Below are 20,459 nucleotides of genomic sequence, written 5' to 3'. Positions count from 1 at the left end.
AATATTCAAAAACAGTTGGACAAGGCACACAAAAACTGTGAGGTCTATGGAAAGATTTGTAAACAAAGCGACGCATCGCGATGACGTCAATCAATGTGTGTGACGTGTTATGGTTTGATGACGTATAGGCGGGCAAGAAGCATTCCGTAGAGGCCAAGGTAGTGTAAGTACAAACGGGCCTGGCCCGCGGGGGAAGAGGGAGGGGGGGAGGGGGGGGGCAAATACCCCGTGCTTTAGGGGCATCGTATGGACGGACAATGTGAGTGCGCCCTAAGAGGAGAAAAAGACCATGGGATGATTTTACGCTGGAATTACACTTTAAAGGTGAGAGGACTTGGCTCAACGTCTTTGAAATGACATGACACACTGCACACAGAAAGAGTAAGTGAAGGGTGAGTGTCTGTACAATCTGTGCGGTAAGATGCCAGTGTCAACAAGGCATAAGGAACTGACATGTTGAAAAGTCCTGTGAAGTCAGTATTCCTGACTTGTCCCCCTAATTGAGTCTATCACATTTTTGTGACGCATGATTAAGCTGTCAGAAGGTTGCTGCTAAGGTCTTTGCCTGAAGGAATGTGCGCAACAAAGTAGGAGACTGTTGAATGAAAGTGTATTAATGTGAGAAAGGATGAGAAAGAGAGTTTTGACACCTTCTCTCCTTCTTCATAGCTTGCTGGTAAATATACTGAAAACAAAACAGTAATTCTCCTAAATGTCTGTTGAAATTCACCAGCTGCATTGTGTTCAGTTTAAAATTCTGTGATATGTTCTTTGGTGTGTGAATCCCATCTGAATGCTAATGTTTTATGTCTTGACATTCACACCACTTGCCAGAAGTATTGGAGTTTACAAGTTTGTACCTGCCATCAGCGGTTGAGTGCGTATGCTTAGAGTGTGTGTGTGTTTGTCTGCCATAATACCAGTTTGGAGTAATGCTAATTGAATGAACAAAACCTTGGAGATAGTAGCAAAGCAAGTCATCTGGCTGCACAATAAATAGTTTTCCGTCATTGCAACTTCATTCTTTTGGTGCCCTTTATGTAGGGATTGGAATTATTCAATGTTATAGATCCAAGAATATATTTGTTTTAAGCAAAAAGGCAGAACTGAGTACACTTTAACATTATTCACTACAAGCAATTATTGCAATATTCAACAATTATACTGCATATTTTCCTCATATTGTCTCAAATATTTTTTCTCTTTAAATCTTTGTCAAACATCTCAAATATTTTTTATACCCAAATCATACATTTTCAGATGTTTCCTCATTATATATTTCATTTAGGACACATTGGACTTATTGGATCAAAGAATTATAGTGTTGAACTTCAGTTGACACTGGAGGATGGACAGACTGGATTGTATTTTTGGATAGAACTACTGTATTATTTTAGTACAAGTTCTGGGCGCAGCTGTATACAGCAATTCATTCAAATTAAAGTCCTTTGCTACCTTTTAGTTTGTCCTTGCTCTCTGCTGTGGTGCTGCCCCCTCCAATTATGTGTAAAAGTAACAAACATGGCTGCTGAAAGTAAATGCATATTCATAGAATTCAATCAAGGACAAGGTTGTTGTGTTGTTCCCATTTTCAGCACTAGAGTGAATACTGCTGAATAGAAAATAGCAGTTTCTAAGTACAAAAAAATAATAAAAAAATGCACTTTTTGTCAAAAAGTTGTTAGTGACACATCTCAGTGTGGTCATCACTCCGTACAGAGAAGTAAAGAAGGAGCAAAAATGTTCTGTCTGAAATGCAACAGTCTGTTTCTTTGTATTTGAATCCCCTTGACATTTTACATCTACTTAAAGCGTTAGTCAGACGTTGGTCATCTGTCTTGAATGCTGAAAGATCAAGAGGCTATAGAGAGACTGCAGCTTCGCAAAGATTCAGCTTGTCTGTGCTTCTCCAAATGCTCATTTTTGTATCACTAGCCTTTGCCAGTTTTAGTCATGAGTTACTGCCTTTCTCATAAATTGCTAAGCGATCTGTTTGAGTCTCAGTGTTTGATTAAGATACCCATTTTTGAGCCAAGGCTTTTTTGGTTACACATTCTTCACATTAAAGACTACATTGCCTGATACATTTGTGTGGTCAGCCCTGGAGTTTCTATTTTGCTGAGGCATTTATTTTTAACATGTTTTTTGGTTTGTTTGGATGGAAAGGCACAATGGATCACAAACATTTAATCTGCTACACAGTCAGACGTTTAAAAAGTTTTAGCTTTGGCCACAAGAAACAGCAGACATTTTAGAATACATTTGATCTGTTTGTAATGATGTTGCAAATGGTATCTGCTTTTAAAAAATGTTATTTGACATGTCACAGTAGGAAAAGCATGGGTGTAAATAGTAATCGTGACAATGGCTGAATTTTATTCAGCTGCTTAGTTTAAGGGTCGTGTTGTTGAGCATTTTTGGCTTACTGCCACACTGTTATGGCTCGCTGAATAGAATTGGAGCCATCATTAATGTTTTTAGAAATGCCTGTGCTTTTTCGACTGGAAAACAAAATTATGTGCTGTATTTCTTTAAAGATTGGTATGCAAATTTCCACAACAAGGTACAAAAAAAAATGTCCCTAATGAGGAACAGACCATAAACTAATTAGTAAATAACAACTTCACACTATAATAACACTTCATTTTAAAAATCTCCCCAATCTCAATATTTGAATGTAAAGTTAGACACACCTTCATATACATATAAAGAAAGAGCACATTTCGCAGTCGCCAACATACACAAATTCCATTGCGAGTTTGTGACCCAAAGTCTGAAGTACTCCTGATGTGTGCTGTTTTTTCAGTTTGACTCATTTTCTCTATCCCCTGTTCTGTCAGATTAATCTTTGTCTCTTCAAGCAGTGTAGCATCATTAATGATCGTGGTATTATCTGAGATGCTCAGAGATGATAAGGGTGCCTGCCTTTGCTATTACTCCCTCTGTTAGAGCGACGCAGCGTGAACACCTCACAGCTCATATAGATCAGTCTAAATTTGCTTCAGGCAGGTAGGACCAATGTCACCTAGGCTTTTGCCTTCACATTCACATTTCACACGCTGCTATATAAGAGCTACTGTAAGGTCATTTGCTGCTGTGTTGGAGTGCGGTATAAGCATGGCTTTTTAGGTGGATAAAATCATGTCAATACCAGAGTAATCTGTTTATTTTTGCATGCATGTGTGATGAGCAAGGACTTGTCCATGTACTTAGGATTTGCTAGTCTCCATGTCTCTGATTGCTAAGCCTGGTATCAGTTGTGCCTGCCTATTTATTCCTCTTATTGATCTCCTCTTGGTCGTCTTTCTTTCTCTCTCTCTCTCTCTCTCTCACACACACACACACACACACACACACACACACACACACACACACACACACACACACACACACACACACACACACACACTCACTCACACTCACACTCACTCACTTGCTCCTACACAACACATTTACCTCAGGGGGTTTGCTGCTCCTTCCCCGACCTTCATAGAGCTCCCAAGTCTCTCTTCCCTGCTCTCTGTGTGTGTGCTGGCGTGTGCACTGAGGGAGCAGTCCACTAATAGAAAGTCTATTGACTAGGCCAGTCACTCATTGCTGCTATAATAGCTGCCGGGGCCCTTTGGACGCCCAATCGATAAAAGCGGCTTGCCTCTGTTCACTGTGAGAGGCTTTTGTGAGCACTGGAGGAAAATTAAATGTTTGATCGACCATCTTTAAGATGCACTTTATAGTACATAAGTGTGTGTGAGCATACATGAAAGCCATGCGTGTGTATATGTGAGTGTGTAGGAAGATCAGAAAGAAAAGAGAAATGAGAAAAAGGTTCGACACTGCGTCAGTAAATCTATTTTGTCCGTCTCAGTGCGTTCTGTGAGAGGAAGGTGTGTGTGTGCGTGCATGTGTTCGATAATAACAGTGTGACCATTAATTCCCGGTAAGCTTGTTTCTCTGTGTGCCTGGACTGCAAACAGCTGGCACTACTGACTCACAGTTTGTTGCTGCATATCTTCGAACACACTCATGCCAACCCTCCCCAAATAACGTTTGACACTACTAGAACTTGAGTCTTCAACAAAGTGACAACAAATTTAACTTTGTTTTAACAGTGTGTAGGGCTGGATATCCATGGATGACCAAACTGTGTCATTGAGTATTGAAAACTGTCATCTACTGAGAGCGGTGTCTGAAATTAATGGCGACCAAGGGAAAAAAGTGCCCCAAAAATTGTCACAATGCCCCTAAAACATTCAAGGGGAAAAAATTGCCCCCAAGATTTTGAAATATGTATATATTTACCAGTTTAGGACAATATTCTAATCCTACATTAAGCCATCATCTTATTTTCATTCAATTTCTATCTTTGTCTCGAACAGACACTTACAAAAACAGTGCTGTTGCATATAAATGCTCTAATAATAGCAATAGTATGCTTTTTCTTTACTCATGTTGGCACAAGGTGGTGATTACTGTATGCATTTTAATCTGGGCTAATTTCACATTTAACAGCAACTCTGTGCCCTTATTACTATGTTGTAGTTTTGTGAATGCCCTGATTTTGACAAAATATTTCCTACAGTGACACTGATCGAGAGCAAATATTTCAGCTGGACTAAAGTTGCTATTACCGTCTTTATTTTCTCTCCACACACACAACGTAATGACTGCCTTGTATGAAACAGTCTCACAGGCAGCCTTTTGTCCCATAATGCCAACATGCACCTCATTAGAATAGTACCCAAGGTAGCGCTGGGAGGGGGGCAGTTTGATTGACAGGGCTGGCATTAAGACTTAGGGGGATGAGACAGTGGTGGAGACAGCGCAGCAAGGTCACTATCAGGGGAGAATAAATATGGAAAGACCTGACAGTGCTTAAAAAATCTGTGGCACATAGTGAACTACCTCAGTCATGCACTCACATTCACACAGTGGGGACCAAGGCCACAGGGTGAAGGACTGTGGTGAGACAATGGTATGCAGTATGGATGTGTTGGTGACCTGTGAGTGAGTAAAATATGTAACACCCCTTTCTCTGGGTCACATGATCCTCAGGGGGGTTTCCTTTTAGCCAAGCATGGCTGAATGATGGAGCTAATGCCGCTGTCTCGGCCGCTAACCTCTGACACCTGGTTCATGTCGTTACCGGGCGGCCACAGTGACAAGCCGAGACAAGGTCATCACATTTGAGATTTCAAATGTCTCAAGTGTCAAATCTGTGGCCCTAAATTCCAGCGTCTGTTTCAGAGTGTCTTTATCAGCACTTACACAACCCTTGGATTGGTCTTTGTCAACACTTAAGCTGTCGTCTTTGTCAGGAGAGTTGATCACAGGCGTGAGATTACTGGGAAGGAAACTTGCTGCTAATTCTGTACCCATATTTTTGCTCGCGGCAGACGGGGAGGGGGGGGGGGGGGGCAAATGTGATTATGGCTAATTTTTCCAAACTGCTGGGAATGCGACTCGGGGAGAAAAACACGTCCAAGCGCATATGCACAAGCACACACGCACAAAAAATGTAGGAAGACGGGCAACTGCTGATTGAATTAAGGTAAATTTAACTGGGAACTTTGTGACAGTTTTGCTGTTTTCCCGCAGGCGACAATCCGATTAACTTCATTAACATACCTGGCGAGAGCTCCAGTGCTGGAAATGAAGACACGCTGATAGAGAAATAGACAACGTATGAATGTATGTGGTGGTTAGGGGGTAAAATTGCGATGAGGCAGTAGCCAGATGGAGAGGTGAGGTAGAGGAGGGAGGGAGGAAGTAAGGGCTGTGCTGAGTTATATCTGCAGTGTGCAGGGTGTGAAGCGTGTCATCTGTCATCTAGTAGAAAACCTGTATGTGGCCAAAAGGTAAATGCGAAAACATACTTTCCTTTCCCTTCTCACACTCACTCTGCTGTATTTTGTACCCAGAGGGTAAGCCGTCCAATCAGTAACAGTTCCTCTGCTGTCCCTGTCCATCCGTCTGCCTCTGTCTTTCTGCCGCTCCGTCACCTGTCACATATGCAGTTGTGATGCAATTCCCCACAGTTCTGTTCTCAGAATCTTAAGTAAGCTGTTACTGAGAAGTTGGAAGGATGTTGTTTGTTTAATGCAAATTTTTGAGATGGAGTCACATTTGCAAAGCCAGAGTAACGAGCCTCACATTTACTTTTCAGATGAATGCTTGTTGGCAAACAGTTATCTTTAAATGAAAGGCCTGATTGGCAGAAGATGCTTGCAATTAGTTCTTTGTGTTCCGGAGAGCAAATGTAATCAGAAACATGCTGTCACTGATGAGCTGTTTTTACCCGCACAAATGATGATAAGGAATTACATTAATAATCTTTTGTCTTAGAAGACAATTTAAAATCAGTTACACAAGAGATTCAGTTCAACTTTAATGTTACTGCAGCTGTTGTTCAAGGTCAGAGGGACTTTGTTGCAGCTTTGAACAGTGAGGTAGCCATAATGCCTGTGAGCTGACGCGTTCACATTTAGTCTCTGAGGAACTTTTGACTCAGAAAGATGGCACCTGTCATGGAGTGCGTTTGTGCGCGTGCATTTTCTGACAGGAACGTGAATGCCATTGCACGAACAATACCATTTTTACAGGTTGTCATTCATTTCAGTTGTCATTGTTGTGATAGAGGAGGAAAGATCTTTTGCAAACTTTTCAAGACAGTCTTTCTTATTGACGTCATGTTCTTTTGGATTAGTTCACCAACAGAATCAACATCGAGGTTATGGTTTGTTCTATTGTCGTGCAAGAAGGGATGCTTGGGACTGATGTGCAAACCGTCAACTGCCTTTGCATGGACGTCAAACCAGCCGCAGATTCTGGGAATTACATCATTCACCCTTGGGATCTGTGATATATTAACAGTCTGTTTAAACTCTTGCAGTGTTTTTCATCCCATAGGTAGTGTGATGACAGCTGCCCTCTGGTTTGTGACCTAAAAGATTATATATCTCTCCTCACGGAGAGCTCAGCACAGTTAAATCCAAGCAAAATATATCTGCTATAGTCTGCTTGCCGTGCTGTAGTCAACTTCCCACTTTTCCCTCTCTAATGAAGGCTAAGTGCATTTTAGTGTTCTAATGGCTGTGCATTATATTCCTCATCTCATCTGGTTCACAGTGGCTGATTGAGGTCAAGAGGATCCATTGATATTCTATTTTAAAGATGAGAGGGGTTGTATATCGTTAGATACACAAGGTTCATCCATTTCAGTGTTTAATTATTCATTTCATGCAACTTTTACGGTCTTGAATACATGCCCCCATATAGAAGAAGGTTTCTCACTGAGTCAGTGTAAAGATTTATTTTACTACATTAGTAATGGACATTATAGTATGCCCCAGAGAGTGGTTTCGTTGTTGCTACTTAGTTCCACTGCAGTCTTTGAGAAGTAGGGACAGGGACACATTTTTTGGGGGATGTCTGTTCTCCAGAAAATTGGATTTTGAATGACAACTATAATTCCTACTGTACAGTCCTCACTACAGACTTTCAGCATTACTTTAAGGGTGATTATATTAATTCTAGATGAGTAAGAATTATATCCCTTTTAATACAACATAAAATAACAATCCTCCACTTTTAGTAACAAAAACATACTAGACTGGTTTGAGTAAACAAACATGTAATCACAATTTTGTTGTCGTTCCAAATCCTTTGTAGTGAATCATAGAGTCTAAAACACGGACATCAGCAGACATGTGGTGTACTGGTGGCGCTCTTCCTTATGGCTGGGTTTTAAAAATAGATTTTCCAGTTCAATTTGAGTGATCTGATATTGATTCATGAAATGAGAAATAGAAAATTATTTGGTATCATATGAAACTAGGAGACTTAAGGAATCCATTGGTACCAAACAAAGCTTGCCGGGAAGGCGGTTACAAGTTAGACTACATTTTGGCGAGGGAAAAACTGGTCTGGCCATTTCCAAAGGGGTCCCTTCACCTCCCACCTCAAGATCTCTGAATGAGTCTGTAGAGTTGCACTTTAATGTGCTCACGACTGTAGTGTCTCCATGTTAAATAGAAAGTACATTAATGTTACTGCTTTGGGGTAAATTCTAACTGTAAACAATCATATTTTTAATAATGCTCCAGGTTAGAGAGTTCCTTGTGCAACTTAAAGCCTTAGTTCTCTGAGAATCTCCTTCATACCCAAGAAAAAATAGGTTTTGAAACAGAAATATCCTTATATCCCTGAATATCGGACATCAAATTGTATTGGGACCGTGACGATACTGCTCATCCTGGATTTCTTGCTTTTTTCAGAGACTTTGGTTTTCAGCGAAGTGGTTTGAGGTCAGGCTACTGTCTGGCCAATCATGAATATTCCGCAGCTTAGTCATTAAACCTCTTCCTTGGTTGCTTTGGTTATATTTTGGAGCGACTGTCCCGCTACATAAAAAATCAAAATGAACAGAAAAGTCAGAAAAGTTTTTCCTTCTAAAGAAAATCTGATGTGTTTATAATAAAAAAACGCCAAAACAATACAAAAGGTGTCCTTGTCCTACCACTTACTGACAACACTGTAGAAGTTTTGAGTGTTTTATTCCAATACAACAAGGCCTTGTCTTTCTCTGCAGGACCATTCCCCATTTTCTCTCCCACACACATAATTCTGACCCGTTACAAAAACCTGGTGCCCTGTTCTGTTAATGTGCACACCTTTAATTTGGTCGTGTTCCTGATTACAAGGTAATTTTCTGCTTAGCTGAAACTCTTAATTGAAACTGTGGATTTCCTAGTGTTTCTGCTCAAGAGATCTTACGCAATTTGCAGCAAAATCACCACCCCCAGACAGGTGTGCACTGATGCAATCTTCATTAAGTACATTGTGCAGATGTAGCATTTGTATAATTTGCTGTAAGATAGAACATGGAAGTGGAAGTAGTAACTTTTTTTTATTTAGAGGGTTAGCACTTGAAAACTGACAGAACTAAGTGTACTTAAAGATGTCAGTGCATACTCAATTTCGACTGACTCTTGAGAGTGATGCTGATTGACTCTATTCTCCCATGGTGCAATTAAGACAAGGAAATGGAGCAGCTGCTTACAGCAAAGAGATTAAGACAAATTGCACTTAGCTGTGAGACAGCTCTAGAAAGCTCTGAAAAAAATAAACCCAAAATTAGACTCAATCATTATGTCCTTGATTCTAATTCACAGCACATTTTTGATTCTGGGATTTGTGTTTCTACGTCTTATTTTTAAGATGTAAAAATTGGTAAAACACATGAATTGCCTCCACACTAACTTATTAAACTATGCACATTAAATTATAAAGATTATTTACTAAATAGCAAAGATTAGATTGGATAGTGTCAGAAAGCTCAAGACAGAGAGATACATTTATGTAAGGATGGAGCTGAAGAGCACTGAGTAAATAGGCACCTGTCAGTCAATGCAAAATGCCCCAAAGCATACAGCAGTTAAAGCCTTAGTGACTCACCTTGAAGGACACCGCAGCTCTCCAAGCAACAACACAGGAGTTGGGAACCTTGCTGACAGCTGTGGATAAGTCAGGGCTACCGGGGAAGTTTAAAACCTGGCTCTACCAACATGGCATCTTGCTTCAACTCCTCTGGCCACTGCTGGTCTATGATGTGCCAATGACCACCGTAGAGTGCTTCGAGAGGAAGGTCAGCTCTTTCTTGTGGAAGTGGTTGGGCCTACCACGAAGCCTCAGCGGCATTGCCCTGTACGGGAGATACAACAAACTCAAACTACCCTTCACCAGTCTGACGGAGGAGTTTGTGGTTACCCGTGCAGGAGAGGTGCTGCTGTATAGGGACTCCAGTGACATCAAAGTCTCCTCGGCTGGCATAGAAGTGAGGACCGGCAGGAAGTGGTGTGCTCAAGAGGCAGTCAACCAGGCTGAGTCCCGCCTGCGGCACAATGAGCTGGTAGGTACAGTGGCATCCGGACGGGCAGGACTCGGGAGCAACCCAAGACCTTCCTACAACAAGGCCCGGGACTTGATCACCCCGGCTGGGTCCCCTGGGCAAGGGTGTCTGTTGTGAGACCCGAAGCACCCGATGAACCCAGGTTTCAACACTGATGGTATGTCTTAAGTTGCACCAAAAGTGTATTTTAGATCTCAACTGAAAAATAACTTTAAAAACTTAAAAAAACAACAACCACCGAATGTATTTAACAAGACAAGTTAGATTTTCTCCTTCATTCCTAGATGCATTTAGGCCATCGCACATTGGCTTCAGTAATTGTGGTTATTGATTGGATTTAGTTGACAGGAAGACAAAGCACCTGGCTAGCTGCTTGTTTGCTTTGACAACCTAATTTCAGTTGCAGACATGCTGTCTCTGTGTGTGTGTGCATGCTTTTCACAGATTTAGATCCCTGGTTTGGGGTGCACTGTGCAGGCTCGGAGCAGGAGGCTGAGATGACAACAGTCACATGGGGGAACCATCAGATGTAGCCGTCAGCTGACAGACAGACTTATTACACTGCCTGTCCCCCTCCTGAGTCAAGGCCCAGATACATATGCTATTAGGCCAAATGCTGCCTCACTGGCCCAGTTTATGAATAGCCTAGTTTGGAATAGTGTAGGTGTTGTGGGACATCCCTGCCTACACTCAATCCCTATTTGTTTAATGCAAGCCAGAATGTGTCTCACTACAACATGGAGCAAAGTAAATTGTTTCTTGGTGGACAGTAAATTTTCTTTTTTTTATACACCAAATGTTCCTTGTCTGCAGTTTGTGAAGGGGTACAGTTTTATTTAAATTTAATGACTTCCTTTGAACAAACTAGATTGATTTGTCATGAAACTCTCCAGATGGTAAAATGGATTTTAGATGGAGTGTGCATCTTGTAATGAATCTTTTAGGCTGCACGCATATCACAAACTCTATTTTAAAAAAACACTCATAAATCTCAAGACAAATATACACATGGACATAAAAATATACATATATACATGGATATGTCAAAAACACCTGTATTTACACCCACACACAAACACACACACACACACACACAAACACACACACACACACACACACACACACACACACACACACACACACACACACACACACACACACGCACACACACACACACACACACACACACACACACACACACACACACACACACACACAGTAAGAGGCTGAAAGAATGAATGTGTCAGATCACAGTTTTAATTAAAGCCTCTCTGGCCAGCCGTGGAGCAGGAACAGCAAAATGCTTTTTGCTGGAGGAATGTTTGGCACTTGGCAAAGCTTCCTCATTTGAAAAACAGCAAGCGACAGATTTGGATTATAGCAGAAGCCAAAACAATATCTATGCTTGACTGGAGCTACAGCCTTGTTGTCTTTAGCTTAAAACAAGGTTAAAAATACACTGGAGTAATCCGTCAGTTACTCATGATATAATTGTGTTATTATGTAACTATTGGTCTTGGCCAAAAATGCAGATAGGACACAATTTTACAATCAGGGCTACGGCGCTGACGATAACCGCATCACTGCAATACACGTTGATTTTGCTTGTGACTTGACTTGTCTTCCATCATACGTTCAAGGGATTTTGGGGGAAAGTTTTCAGTTGTACGCCACTTCAGCTTTGCATGAGGCGGACAGTCCATTAAACATACCGGGGATTTATTTTGTGTGTCTGATTTATTAGAAATGAATTCATTACTAATTAATTAGTAATCGTAATTACTTTTGGATGGATTGCCATGGCATTTTGTACAAAGATTCATGGTCCCCAGAGGATGAAGCCCAATGACTTTGTTTATACAGACTTGCCAACCTGTTTATAAAACATTTACATATGTTTCAGTTTTGCAGTTTATTAGTCAGAAATAGATTCTATTTTCAGCCAAAACTGTACTTTATGTTCTGTGCTGATTAACAAATGTTAGCATGCTAATAGGCTAAACTAAGACGGAATAAGTTAGCATGCTCTGTGTTAGCATTTGACTCAAAGGGCCACTGTAGCGTAGCTTTACAGAACCTCTGTCGTGGCTGTAGGCTCCGAAAAACACAATTTATTTATATTTTTTTGCAGAGAAAGTAATTTGTGAATGTCTTATTATGGAAATAACCAACTTAACTCACTGTCAACATTTAAAGTCATTAATAAGTCAAAATAACTTGGATATTATTAAATATCAGGAGTTTTGATTAATAGTTCTAGATGGGGCCAGAAATGTACATCTCATTTTCTTGGTCTCACTTCAACAAGTTCAGCTAACTTAACCTGTAAAAGGCCACTTAATGTGTGCCAGGTCTAAGGTCAGCCTTCATGAATAAATTAACCCAGAGAGGTCACTGATCTCTGCAGAGACATGCTCGAACATCCCATCTCTGTCCTCAAGAATTAGCACAGCACCTCGAGTATTTTGGTGTTAATGCAGATGCATTCAGTGCCGCATATGTGTCTGGCTGCTTGTGTCACCCGCCAGCCTGTGATCTACTGTCTAAAAATGCCAGCCGGGGCTGTGGGGCTGAATATTGTGATGGCGGGAATGATTTTTGACAGGGAAGCTCTGACAGGCTCTGACAATGAACAGCCTGCTGCACGGAGAAGAGCGGCGGAGTGGAAATCTGTTGCTACTGGGTTGTTTAGGGTCACATCACTGCTGCTGATGCCAACAGCCAGTTAGGGGCATGCAGACACAGCATGTGACGGGTGAAGTGAGAGCCGCTTGAACTATAAATCTGTTATTTTGGATTTGTGGAAGGGTGCATTGAAATTAGCAGGTTAAATGGCTCCTTTGTTTATTCAGAGACAAAACACCGTCCTTTTTTTTTTGGTCTGTGGTTTTGAAAGTCTCTCTACAACTACATCATCAGGATAACCCTTTTTTCATCAGGCAGGCATAGTTATTACTTCATTAAATTAAATTACAATTTAATCAAAGAGAAGTTTAGAGGTTTTAACATTCGGTTTTGTTCTCCCCTGAAAGCAATTCTTGTTTGTTCATTTACCGGTGGGTGACTCTGTTTATGACTGCTTCCCTCTCATACAGAGAAAGTGTTGTACAGTAATGAAATCAGCACTTTTCTGACTTTTTTTAAAGAGATATTGCTTTGTGCGACACCTGTGCGCAATATGTCCTTTTAAATGTCAAATGAAGACATGTCTCCATCTTCACATTTTCAACAAATGCTTCTCATATTGATGCAGTAGTACAGGATCACTTAGAGGAAACTGTATCATCCAATATACTGGTTCTCTGGGTACCATTACTGTGACTCACTGATACTTATGGAGGCAATTTTCTGCAGAAATAAAAAAAACAAACAAAACATGTTTTACAAATGCTATACGATTCGCGAACAAACACAGTGTTCATTAACAAACTTATTCATTTTGCATATACAAAACAGCAGGTGCTGAAATAAACCCATCCCATGGTCTTTTTCGGCACTTAAATACATCAAATAAGACATCAAGACAGTTTTTTTCGTGTAACAACTATTAACAGAGAAATCCAGGAGAGTTGCTAACAGCCAGACGTGGTTAACATTGACTAGCTTGGGGCAGTACGGATTAAAACTGCTTTTTCAACCACTAATACTGCTCAAAATAACACCAAACCTCTGCAGTAGCATGATAAGAGTCCCTACAAATGAAGAACGTAGTAAGCGAACCCATAGTTTAAGAGACTAACCAACTGGCCCCGATACCAGCTCCTCTCATAGTTAAGCTCATTCAAGTGGATTACCACATGCATTCCAAAAGGAAGGAGCCCATTGGTGCTGCACTTCAGGCTAACCACCCTCTCTGTAAGGTGCTTGGTTTGGGTCTTTAGGAGTTGTAGCATTTATTCAGCGACAAATAAACTGCTACGTTCATAGGCAGCTATAATGTTACTGCTAACTTCATACTCCGCATCATGAAGCAATTCTCGCTCTATCTTTTTCTCAAGTGCCATCCATCTATCCATCTTCAACCGCTTGTCCCTATCGGGGGGGTCGCTACCAGCTGACATTGGGCGTGAGGCGGGGTACACCCTGGACAGGACGCCAGTCTATCGCAGGGCACATAGAGACAAACAGATACAAACATCCATTCACACTCACATTCACACCTACGGGCAATTTAGAGTAATCAATTAACCTGACACATGCATGGCTTTGGACTGTGGGAGGAAGCTGAAGAACCTGGGGAGAACCCACGCAGTCCAAAGACACAGGGAAAACACGCAAACTCCACACAGAAGGGCGACACAAGCAGCCAGCTAACCATCCCAGCACTGTGCCGCCCTTCTCTCGAGGGCATGTTGGCTAATGTTAAGCAACCAACCTATTTTTGTTTCAAGAATATCGTAAAAAATCCCTGATGCATAGAGCCAAAATACACAGGAATTCTTTTTTTTCTGTCAGTAGCGTGTGGCTGCTGCCAGGCTTCACTGTGTGCATATTGAGTTTTGCTAAGTAATAGTGCAATTGGTTATTTAGGGTTTGGAAGATGTGCGCCTCACATTGCCCTCTGATACAATAAGGTATCTATTGTATTTTGAAACAGATTGTAATCGTTTTTTACACAGTTCTTTGCAGTTTCTAACTGATGGAGGGCCGCATAACTGTGCAAAGAGAGAAAGAAATAGATGAGCTGCGTAGAAATTGAGTTGTGCGACAGCAGCACGTCTTCTGTACGACTGCTTCAATTGGATATAATGTATATGCTCTGCTACGGCATGCTGTGACGGCCGCATATGCACCCTATGTATTTTGGCCATCAGACCCGGTGGGGAGTCAAAGTATGTGCGGTACATTTAAATTGACAACTGATGTTGTGTAGGAAGAATTACTCAGGAGAAAATCTTAAGACTAATCACTGCATAAAAAGAATGTGACGAAGGAAATGACCTCCATAGTTACTAATATTGTGCGGAACGATTACACAATCAATTACCACAGCTAATTCAGTATAAACTCTACAGTGAGGCAGAGCCATGTGAAAGGAGCAGAGCTGTGAACTACACCTACTGTAGAGAGATACCTTTTGCAGAAACACAGCCCAGCTGAACATAGGGTTACAGTGATAGGGTCATGAATATGGATAAGCCAAGATAACATGCCCTACTGTGGGCTAAGTGGAGAAGTGGCCTAGTATTCTCACACCCACTGACTTATGATACACAGAGGTTGGATGGCGCAGTGGAAATGACATAATACCAGCTTTAATGTTTTATTTAGTTAGTCTCCTGTTGACTGCAGTCGACCATTAAGAGCACACAGCATCTCCCGTTCACACCGATTTCCTCTCTCTCCTGCTGATTTCGCTTTCTCTTGCACTTGTTCTGCTCGGTTTAGTCTTTAGTCATCTACTTTTACTTAAGCCCTGTCACTTTTTATGCACGTTTCTGTATGAATTAATGATGAGCTGCCCCCATGGAAGTCTGAATTATGTGTATGTGTGTATGACATTCTTATGACAGGAACAAGAACATCTCCTGCTAAGTCTATATGGGATTTGAATCTATACTGTATGTTTATGAAGGTGGTTGGGTGTCCATGCAGTGAACCCATAAAGAAACAATTAAATAGTGTTGGTGTGTTACAGATATATTGGTGTTGACATTAGGGCTGCTTAATAAATCAAAATTTTCTATTACGATTCTGCCTTCCAACAATTATGAAAAGGAGATAATCCAAATTAAAAAGATTATTGTGCTGCTTTGTCGTCTTGTGTTATAAATCCAGTGCACCACTTTCATAGCGGTGCGGTGCGCTTATGCCTGTTTTCACTAAGCTCCTGACTGAAATATTGAAAATTTGTTTAGGAGTTTTCAGTAGGTTGTGAGCGAGATATGTTGCAGCAGGACGCATCATGAGTAATCGTGTTAAAGAGTCTTAATATTGACCAAAATAATCGGGATAAGGATTTGTATGTCCTTTTCTGTGTGAAGTAGTGCCTCTTCTGTTTTGCTTGAAACCTAATAGTGTATTTTATAAACGTGTAATTAACTGTGGTGGTGCACCTTGACTTTAATGCACTGCAGGAATTTACATAATTCCTACAAGTAGTAATTATCTAATTACTAATTACTCTTCACTCTTCTCTCTCTAAAAAATACATTATAACTGAAAACCTTTTATATCATCCACTTTTTTGTTACTTACATATCGGTACAGGAATTTATCTAAAAAAGGTGGTTCTAATTTTCATAACATATGTGTTCTGTGTAGGGCTGCACAATATGGACTGGTGCTGTATCCAATATGGCTGGTTGCAATGTTGTTAAAGACAAAATATGTGTCAAATAGGGCTTGACCCGAATATTTGACGATTCAGATACTCTTTCGTTGGGTGGGTAATCAGTTTTCAATTTTGGGATATATGTTTTTTGTATTCAAAACTGTGGAATAACAGAATACTTAAAAAATAAAAATGCCGGAAGGCAGTGTTGCAGCACAGTGTTTCCATTTTTTATAATCATGCAAGCTGAATTCACCATGGTTTTCTGAGCAGGGTAATTTAGGTTAGGCTAATAGGCCAATTTATACAGTATAAACACTGAGACACTACAGTGCTGAGAAATGGCAGAGGCAGAGGCTATCCGGCAGATTTGCCGTATAGCCGCACAATCTAATGTTTTTAGAGGTCTGCATGCTTATTATGTAGCAGCCTGCTTTGGTTTTTAGGCAATTTAAGAAGATAAACACAGTGAACGACTGTGCGTGAATGGCTGGCTTCTTTGCGATTTGTGGGACCACTCCCCCACACCCACCCTCCACCAACAATGAATATCAGAATATTTGCTGTTGATTAGCAACGCAACTCCGAACCTCAAATTTCTTTATTTGGGACAGCCCTAGTGTCAAGGGCTGGATTCAGTATTGTGGTGCTGCAGAGACATCCCAGGTTGTATTCTACAGATGTTAAGAAAAGTATTCGTTTGGTAAAGATCCTTGCAAAAATCACACCATAATCATTTTTAATATATTTTGAAAATGAATGACAAGTCAAAGAAAATGACAATGATGCAAAAATGATCATTTCCTCCAATATTGTGAATTATATTGCAATTGTAATGCCAGTCAAAATAATTGCAATTTGATAGCAGCCCTGTTCTGTGCCACCATAGAGTCAGATGTTGTCCTCTTTTCACACTGTTCGTCCGCATTATTACTTGTATTTTAAAAACACCAATATTCTTTGATATTGTTGGATTTCTGTATCTGATATTCCCGTTGAGAAATGATAGGACAAAGTGATAGAGACACTAAGAGTAAAAGAAAACGTTGAACAATCTAAATAATATTGTGTGGTCAATGCTGCAATGCTCAAGGTTTTGCATGTGCGCCAGTGGATGATTGCTGCCTGTAAAAGCAAATTCCACACATCTACATGGCGGTTACAAAAAGAAAAACACGGGTCTGGATTTTGCAAGAGAAAATAGATATAGTTGTCATCTTCACTGTATTCATCATCAGGTGTGTTTACAAATGTGCTCATGGTACACAGCTCACAGCAAGTCTCCCACTGCCAGAGCAGTTTACAGCTTCACATACACAGATACCCACCCGCAAGCACCGTATCACAAAATTTCCTACCCATAGATGCGTCTCTGTCATATATTATGTAACATCTGCTAAAATATGTGACTCATGGCACAGTCATCCTCTGCACAGACTGTGATATCGGCACACACTGACGCCACTTCTGTCGTGAATACACCAGCACTGGAGAGAAAGAGTCAGTGTAGAGTCATCAAACAGTCGTGATGCACATCAAAAATGCCAAATGACTTCTTGTTTTTCTTACGGAATTACCATCAGAGGGGTTGGTAATTATAGATGTCATGATAAAATCCAACAGTCTGGCTGTTTTATGCATTCACTGGCAAAATAAGTCACATAGATGTTTCTCTGAGGGGACGGCCTCAGTGGTTTGCGGATGTCCTCATAGAAAGAGTTGTGAGTGAGTCTTGGTGGGTGCGATTTTGGTCCACTTTGATTTTGATCACTGACTTCTCGGCTCAGGATGAGTTTATATTCACTTATGGTCATCCATTCAAAACCATGACCCACCAAAAGACAGTTTATTCTCATTTCAGTACCAACATATTTGCATTTTTCAATAATATCCATTAGAAACACATTTCTCTTTTCACCCTGTAGCTCAGTGCAGATAAACACTATGAATACAAAAACTCTCGAACTTCTTAAAACACAAACTTCACCTGCAGCTACTACTTATTTACACAAACCGCTTTTTTTGTTGTTGCTTTGTTAAACTATTTAACTTCAAACCCTCATTGTATGGTTGTTATTGTTACACTGTGATTGCATAAAACCATTACTCATCCATATGTCTGCAGAAGAAAAAACTAATTATAATCAGTTCACTCGTAGTTCACCATGAAAAATGCACAAAATAAAAATATTTTAATGTGTTTTAAAGAGGAAAAAAACCAGAGCTTGCACCAACAAGACCTTACAGGGAATTTCTTAGCATTGAGTGCTGTGTCTTCTCTTTGTTCATATTATGCTGCTACAAACCATCGTTGAAACGTACTTTTACAGACTCTCTGAAGAGTGGTGTTAAGCGGCGGTGACTGGTCTCATTTCTAGGCAGCAAAAGGTTATCCTTTCCTGATGAATAAGTTAGTTGTTGAAAAGAAACCAGTTCAGTTCTAAAAGGTGACCTCTTGACTCAGGTGCAAGCATTTGCTGTAATGCATTACGAAGCTATCACTAGAAAGCAGCGCTATTGCCAAAACGCGCAAGCAATAGGTTTAAAAAAGGCAAGTGAATGCAACGTTCACATTTTGCATGCATTGTATTACATCCCAGTTGTATTGTACATTTGCTGCTACATGGATTGGGAGTGACATTTTTTTTCTCTGTCCATAGCAACAGAAAAATAAAAAAATATTATATCTACATGTTGCCCATCTCAATAGAGAAGAGATTTTTTGCCACCTCCGGACTGCATCTGACATCAATATTCAGTGCTGAGGGAATGTTTTCAACAGTAGAGTAGAGTTGCACAGACCCTCATTCAGAGCAGGAGTTTAAAAGTCTTTGTGCTGCTTTTCTCCCCCTGCCTTCTGTACTGTAACCATGCCACATGTTGAATATATGAAATACATGAAGAGATGGGTTTCAAAATGACACATCCACCACTTGGAAAAAAAAAGTGACACCAATCCACTACGTTTGTAGACAACACATGATTCAAAACAAAAAAATACATTTTTAAAGTCATGGGAGTTCATGCTATCTGTAATGGCTGAGGTTGTCGGGGGTTTTCTTGTCCTTGGATTTAAAAGTCTGGGCCTGAGATGGTCATAAGTGGTCTGAAAGTGAGCCATGCATGTATATGTGTATGAAATGCATGTTGAAACAGAAGACTTGGATCACTGTCAGAGCACTTGGGGGATGGTTAGTTACAGAGTTATTATTACTGCTGCTCTATGACTATCATTGTAATGATTATTACCTCTCTGGGCAACGCATTGACATCAGTTCAATTTTAGGATTGTGGTTCACACAGGAGTTATATGGCAATACGCAGCCGCAAGTCTGCAGACGGCTGTTGGTGTCGAGAACTCATATCAAACACTTAGGTGTTGAATAAATCTCAGATATATTTTTCAGATCAAAGATAGAAATAAACACACTCACAATGACACACTTCCACACACACACACACACACACACACACACACACACACACACACACACACACACACACACACACACACACACACACACACACACACACACACACACACACACACACACGCCTACACACACATACACACATACACAGACGTTACTCTGCACTACTTTCTCAAACTCTTCGGTCTCTGACACTAGTCCTTATTTCTGGAGTAGTTTATTCCATTAATCTCAGTCTTCATCTCTTCTTCATCTTCTTTTTCTTCTTCTTCTTATTCCAGAGCGACCTGTCTCCATGGCTTACTGCTGGTGTTGCTTCAGGCTGAAAACAAAACACAGGTTAGAATTTGTTAGTCTTGTCTTGCCTCTGACACAAACAGATCTGACAGGACAGGGCTTTAACCACAGGGAACATCAAACCCACTGGGGGAAAGATATTCTGTTTCTGCCACGCTCTGTCCCTGGAAAGTAATTTTGAGTACCTGTAAAATTCTGTCTCATGCCATTCTTATTATAAGATAGCAGAAAAAAACAACCCTCCTTGCTAATGCATCAAGATAAAGATGTAGCACCGTAACCCCTGCATTGCTTCCTCTTGATTTCCTCTGCTGCACTGAAAAGGATTTCCTTTCACTGGAGATGACAGCTCTACTGTATGTGAAGCATTAACCAATAATCCTGTTTCACAATCTTTTCTTAATTACAGCCGTCTATTCTGCCGTCTATGTGGCTGTTCACCAAATTAAAACAGAGGAGAAAGATATGAGCATAAACCCTTGTGTATAAGGTGCAATGATTACTGTGGATTTGGCCTTTATCTTAAGCTGCTGATTGTTTTTCATGATGA

General features: G+C 40.6%; 1 protein-coding gene across 2 annotated transcripts in view; it reads right to left on the bottom strand.

The window, feature by feature from the left end:
- Nucleotides 1-17,235: 17,235 nt before the first annotated feature.
- Nucleotides 17,236-20,459, bottom strand: part of LOC310953969 (zinc finger matrin-type protein 4) — a 46,575-nt gene continuing 43,351 nt past the window's right edge. For both annotated transcript variants that reach the window (XM_083923238.1, XM_083923239.1), the window contains one exon: nucleotides 17,236-19,934. Coding sequence is in view for 1 of the 2 variants with exons in the window: in XM_083923239.1 (XP_083779365.1) it covers nucleotides 19,913-19,934 (22 nt within the window). In the remaining variant the exon portion in view is untranslated. The remainder of the gene's footprint in view (nucleotides 19,935-20,459) is intronic.

Source organism: Echiichthys vipera (genome assembly GCF_963691815.1).
Source record: "Echiichthys vipera genome assembly, chromosome: 11".
Classification (NCBI taxonomy): domain Eukaryota; kingdom Metazoa; phylum Chordata; class Actinopteri; order Perciformes; family Trachinidae; genus Echiichthys; species Echiichthys vipera.
This window is presented reverse-complemented; position numbering and strand designations above follow the sequence as displayed.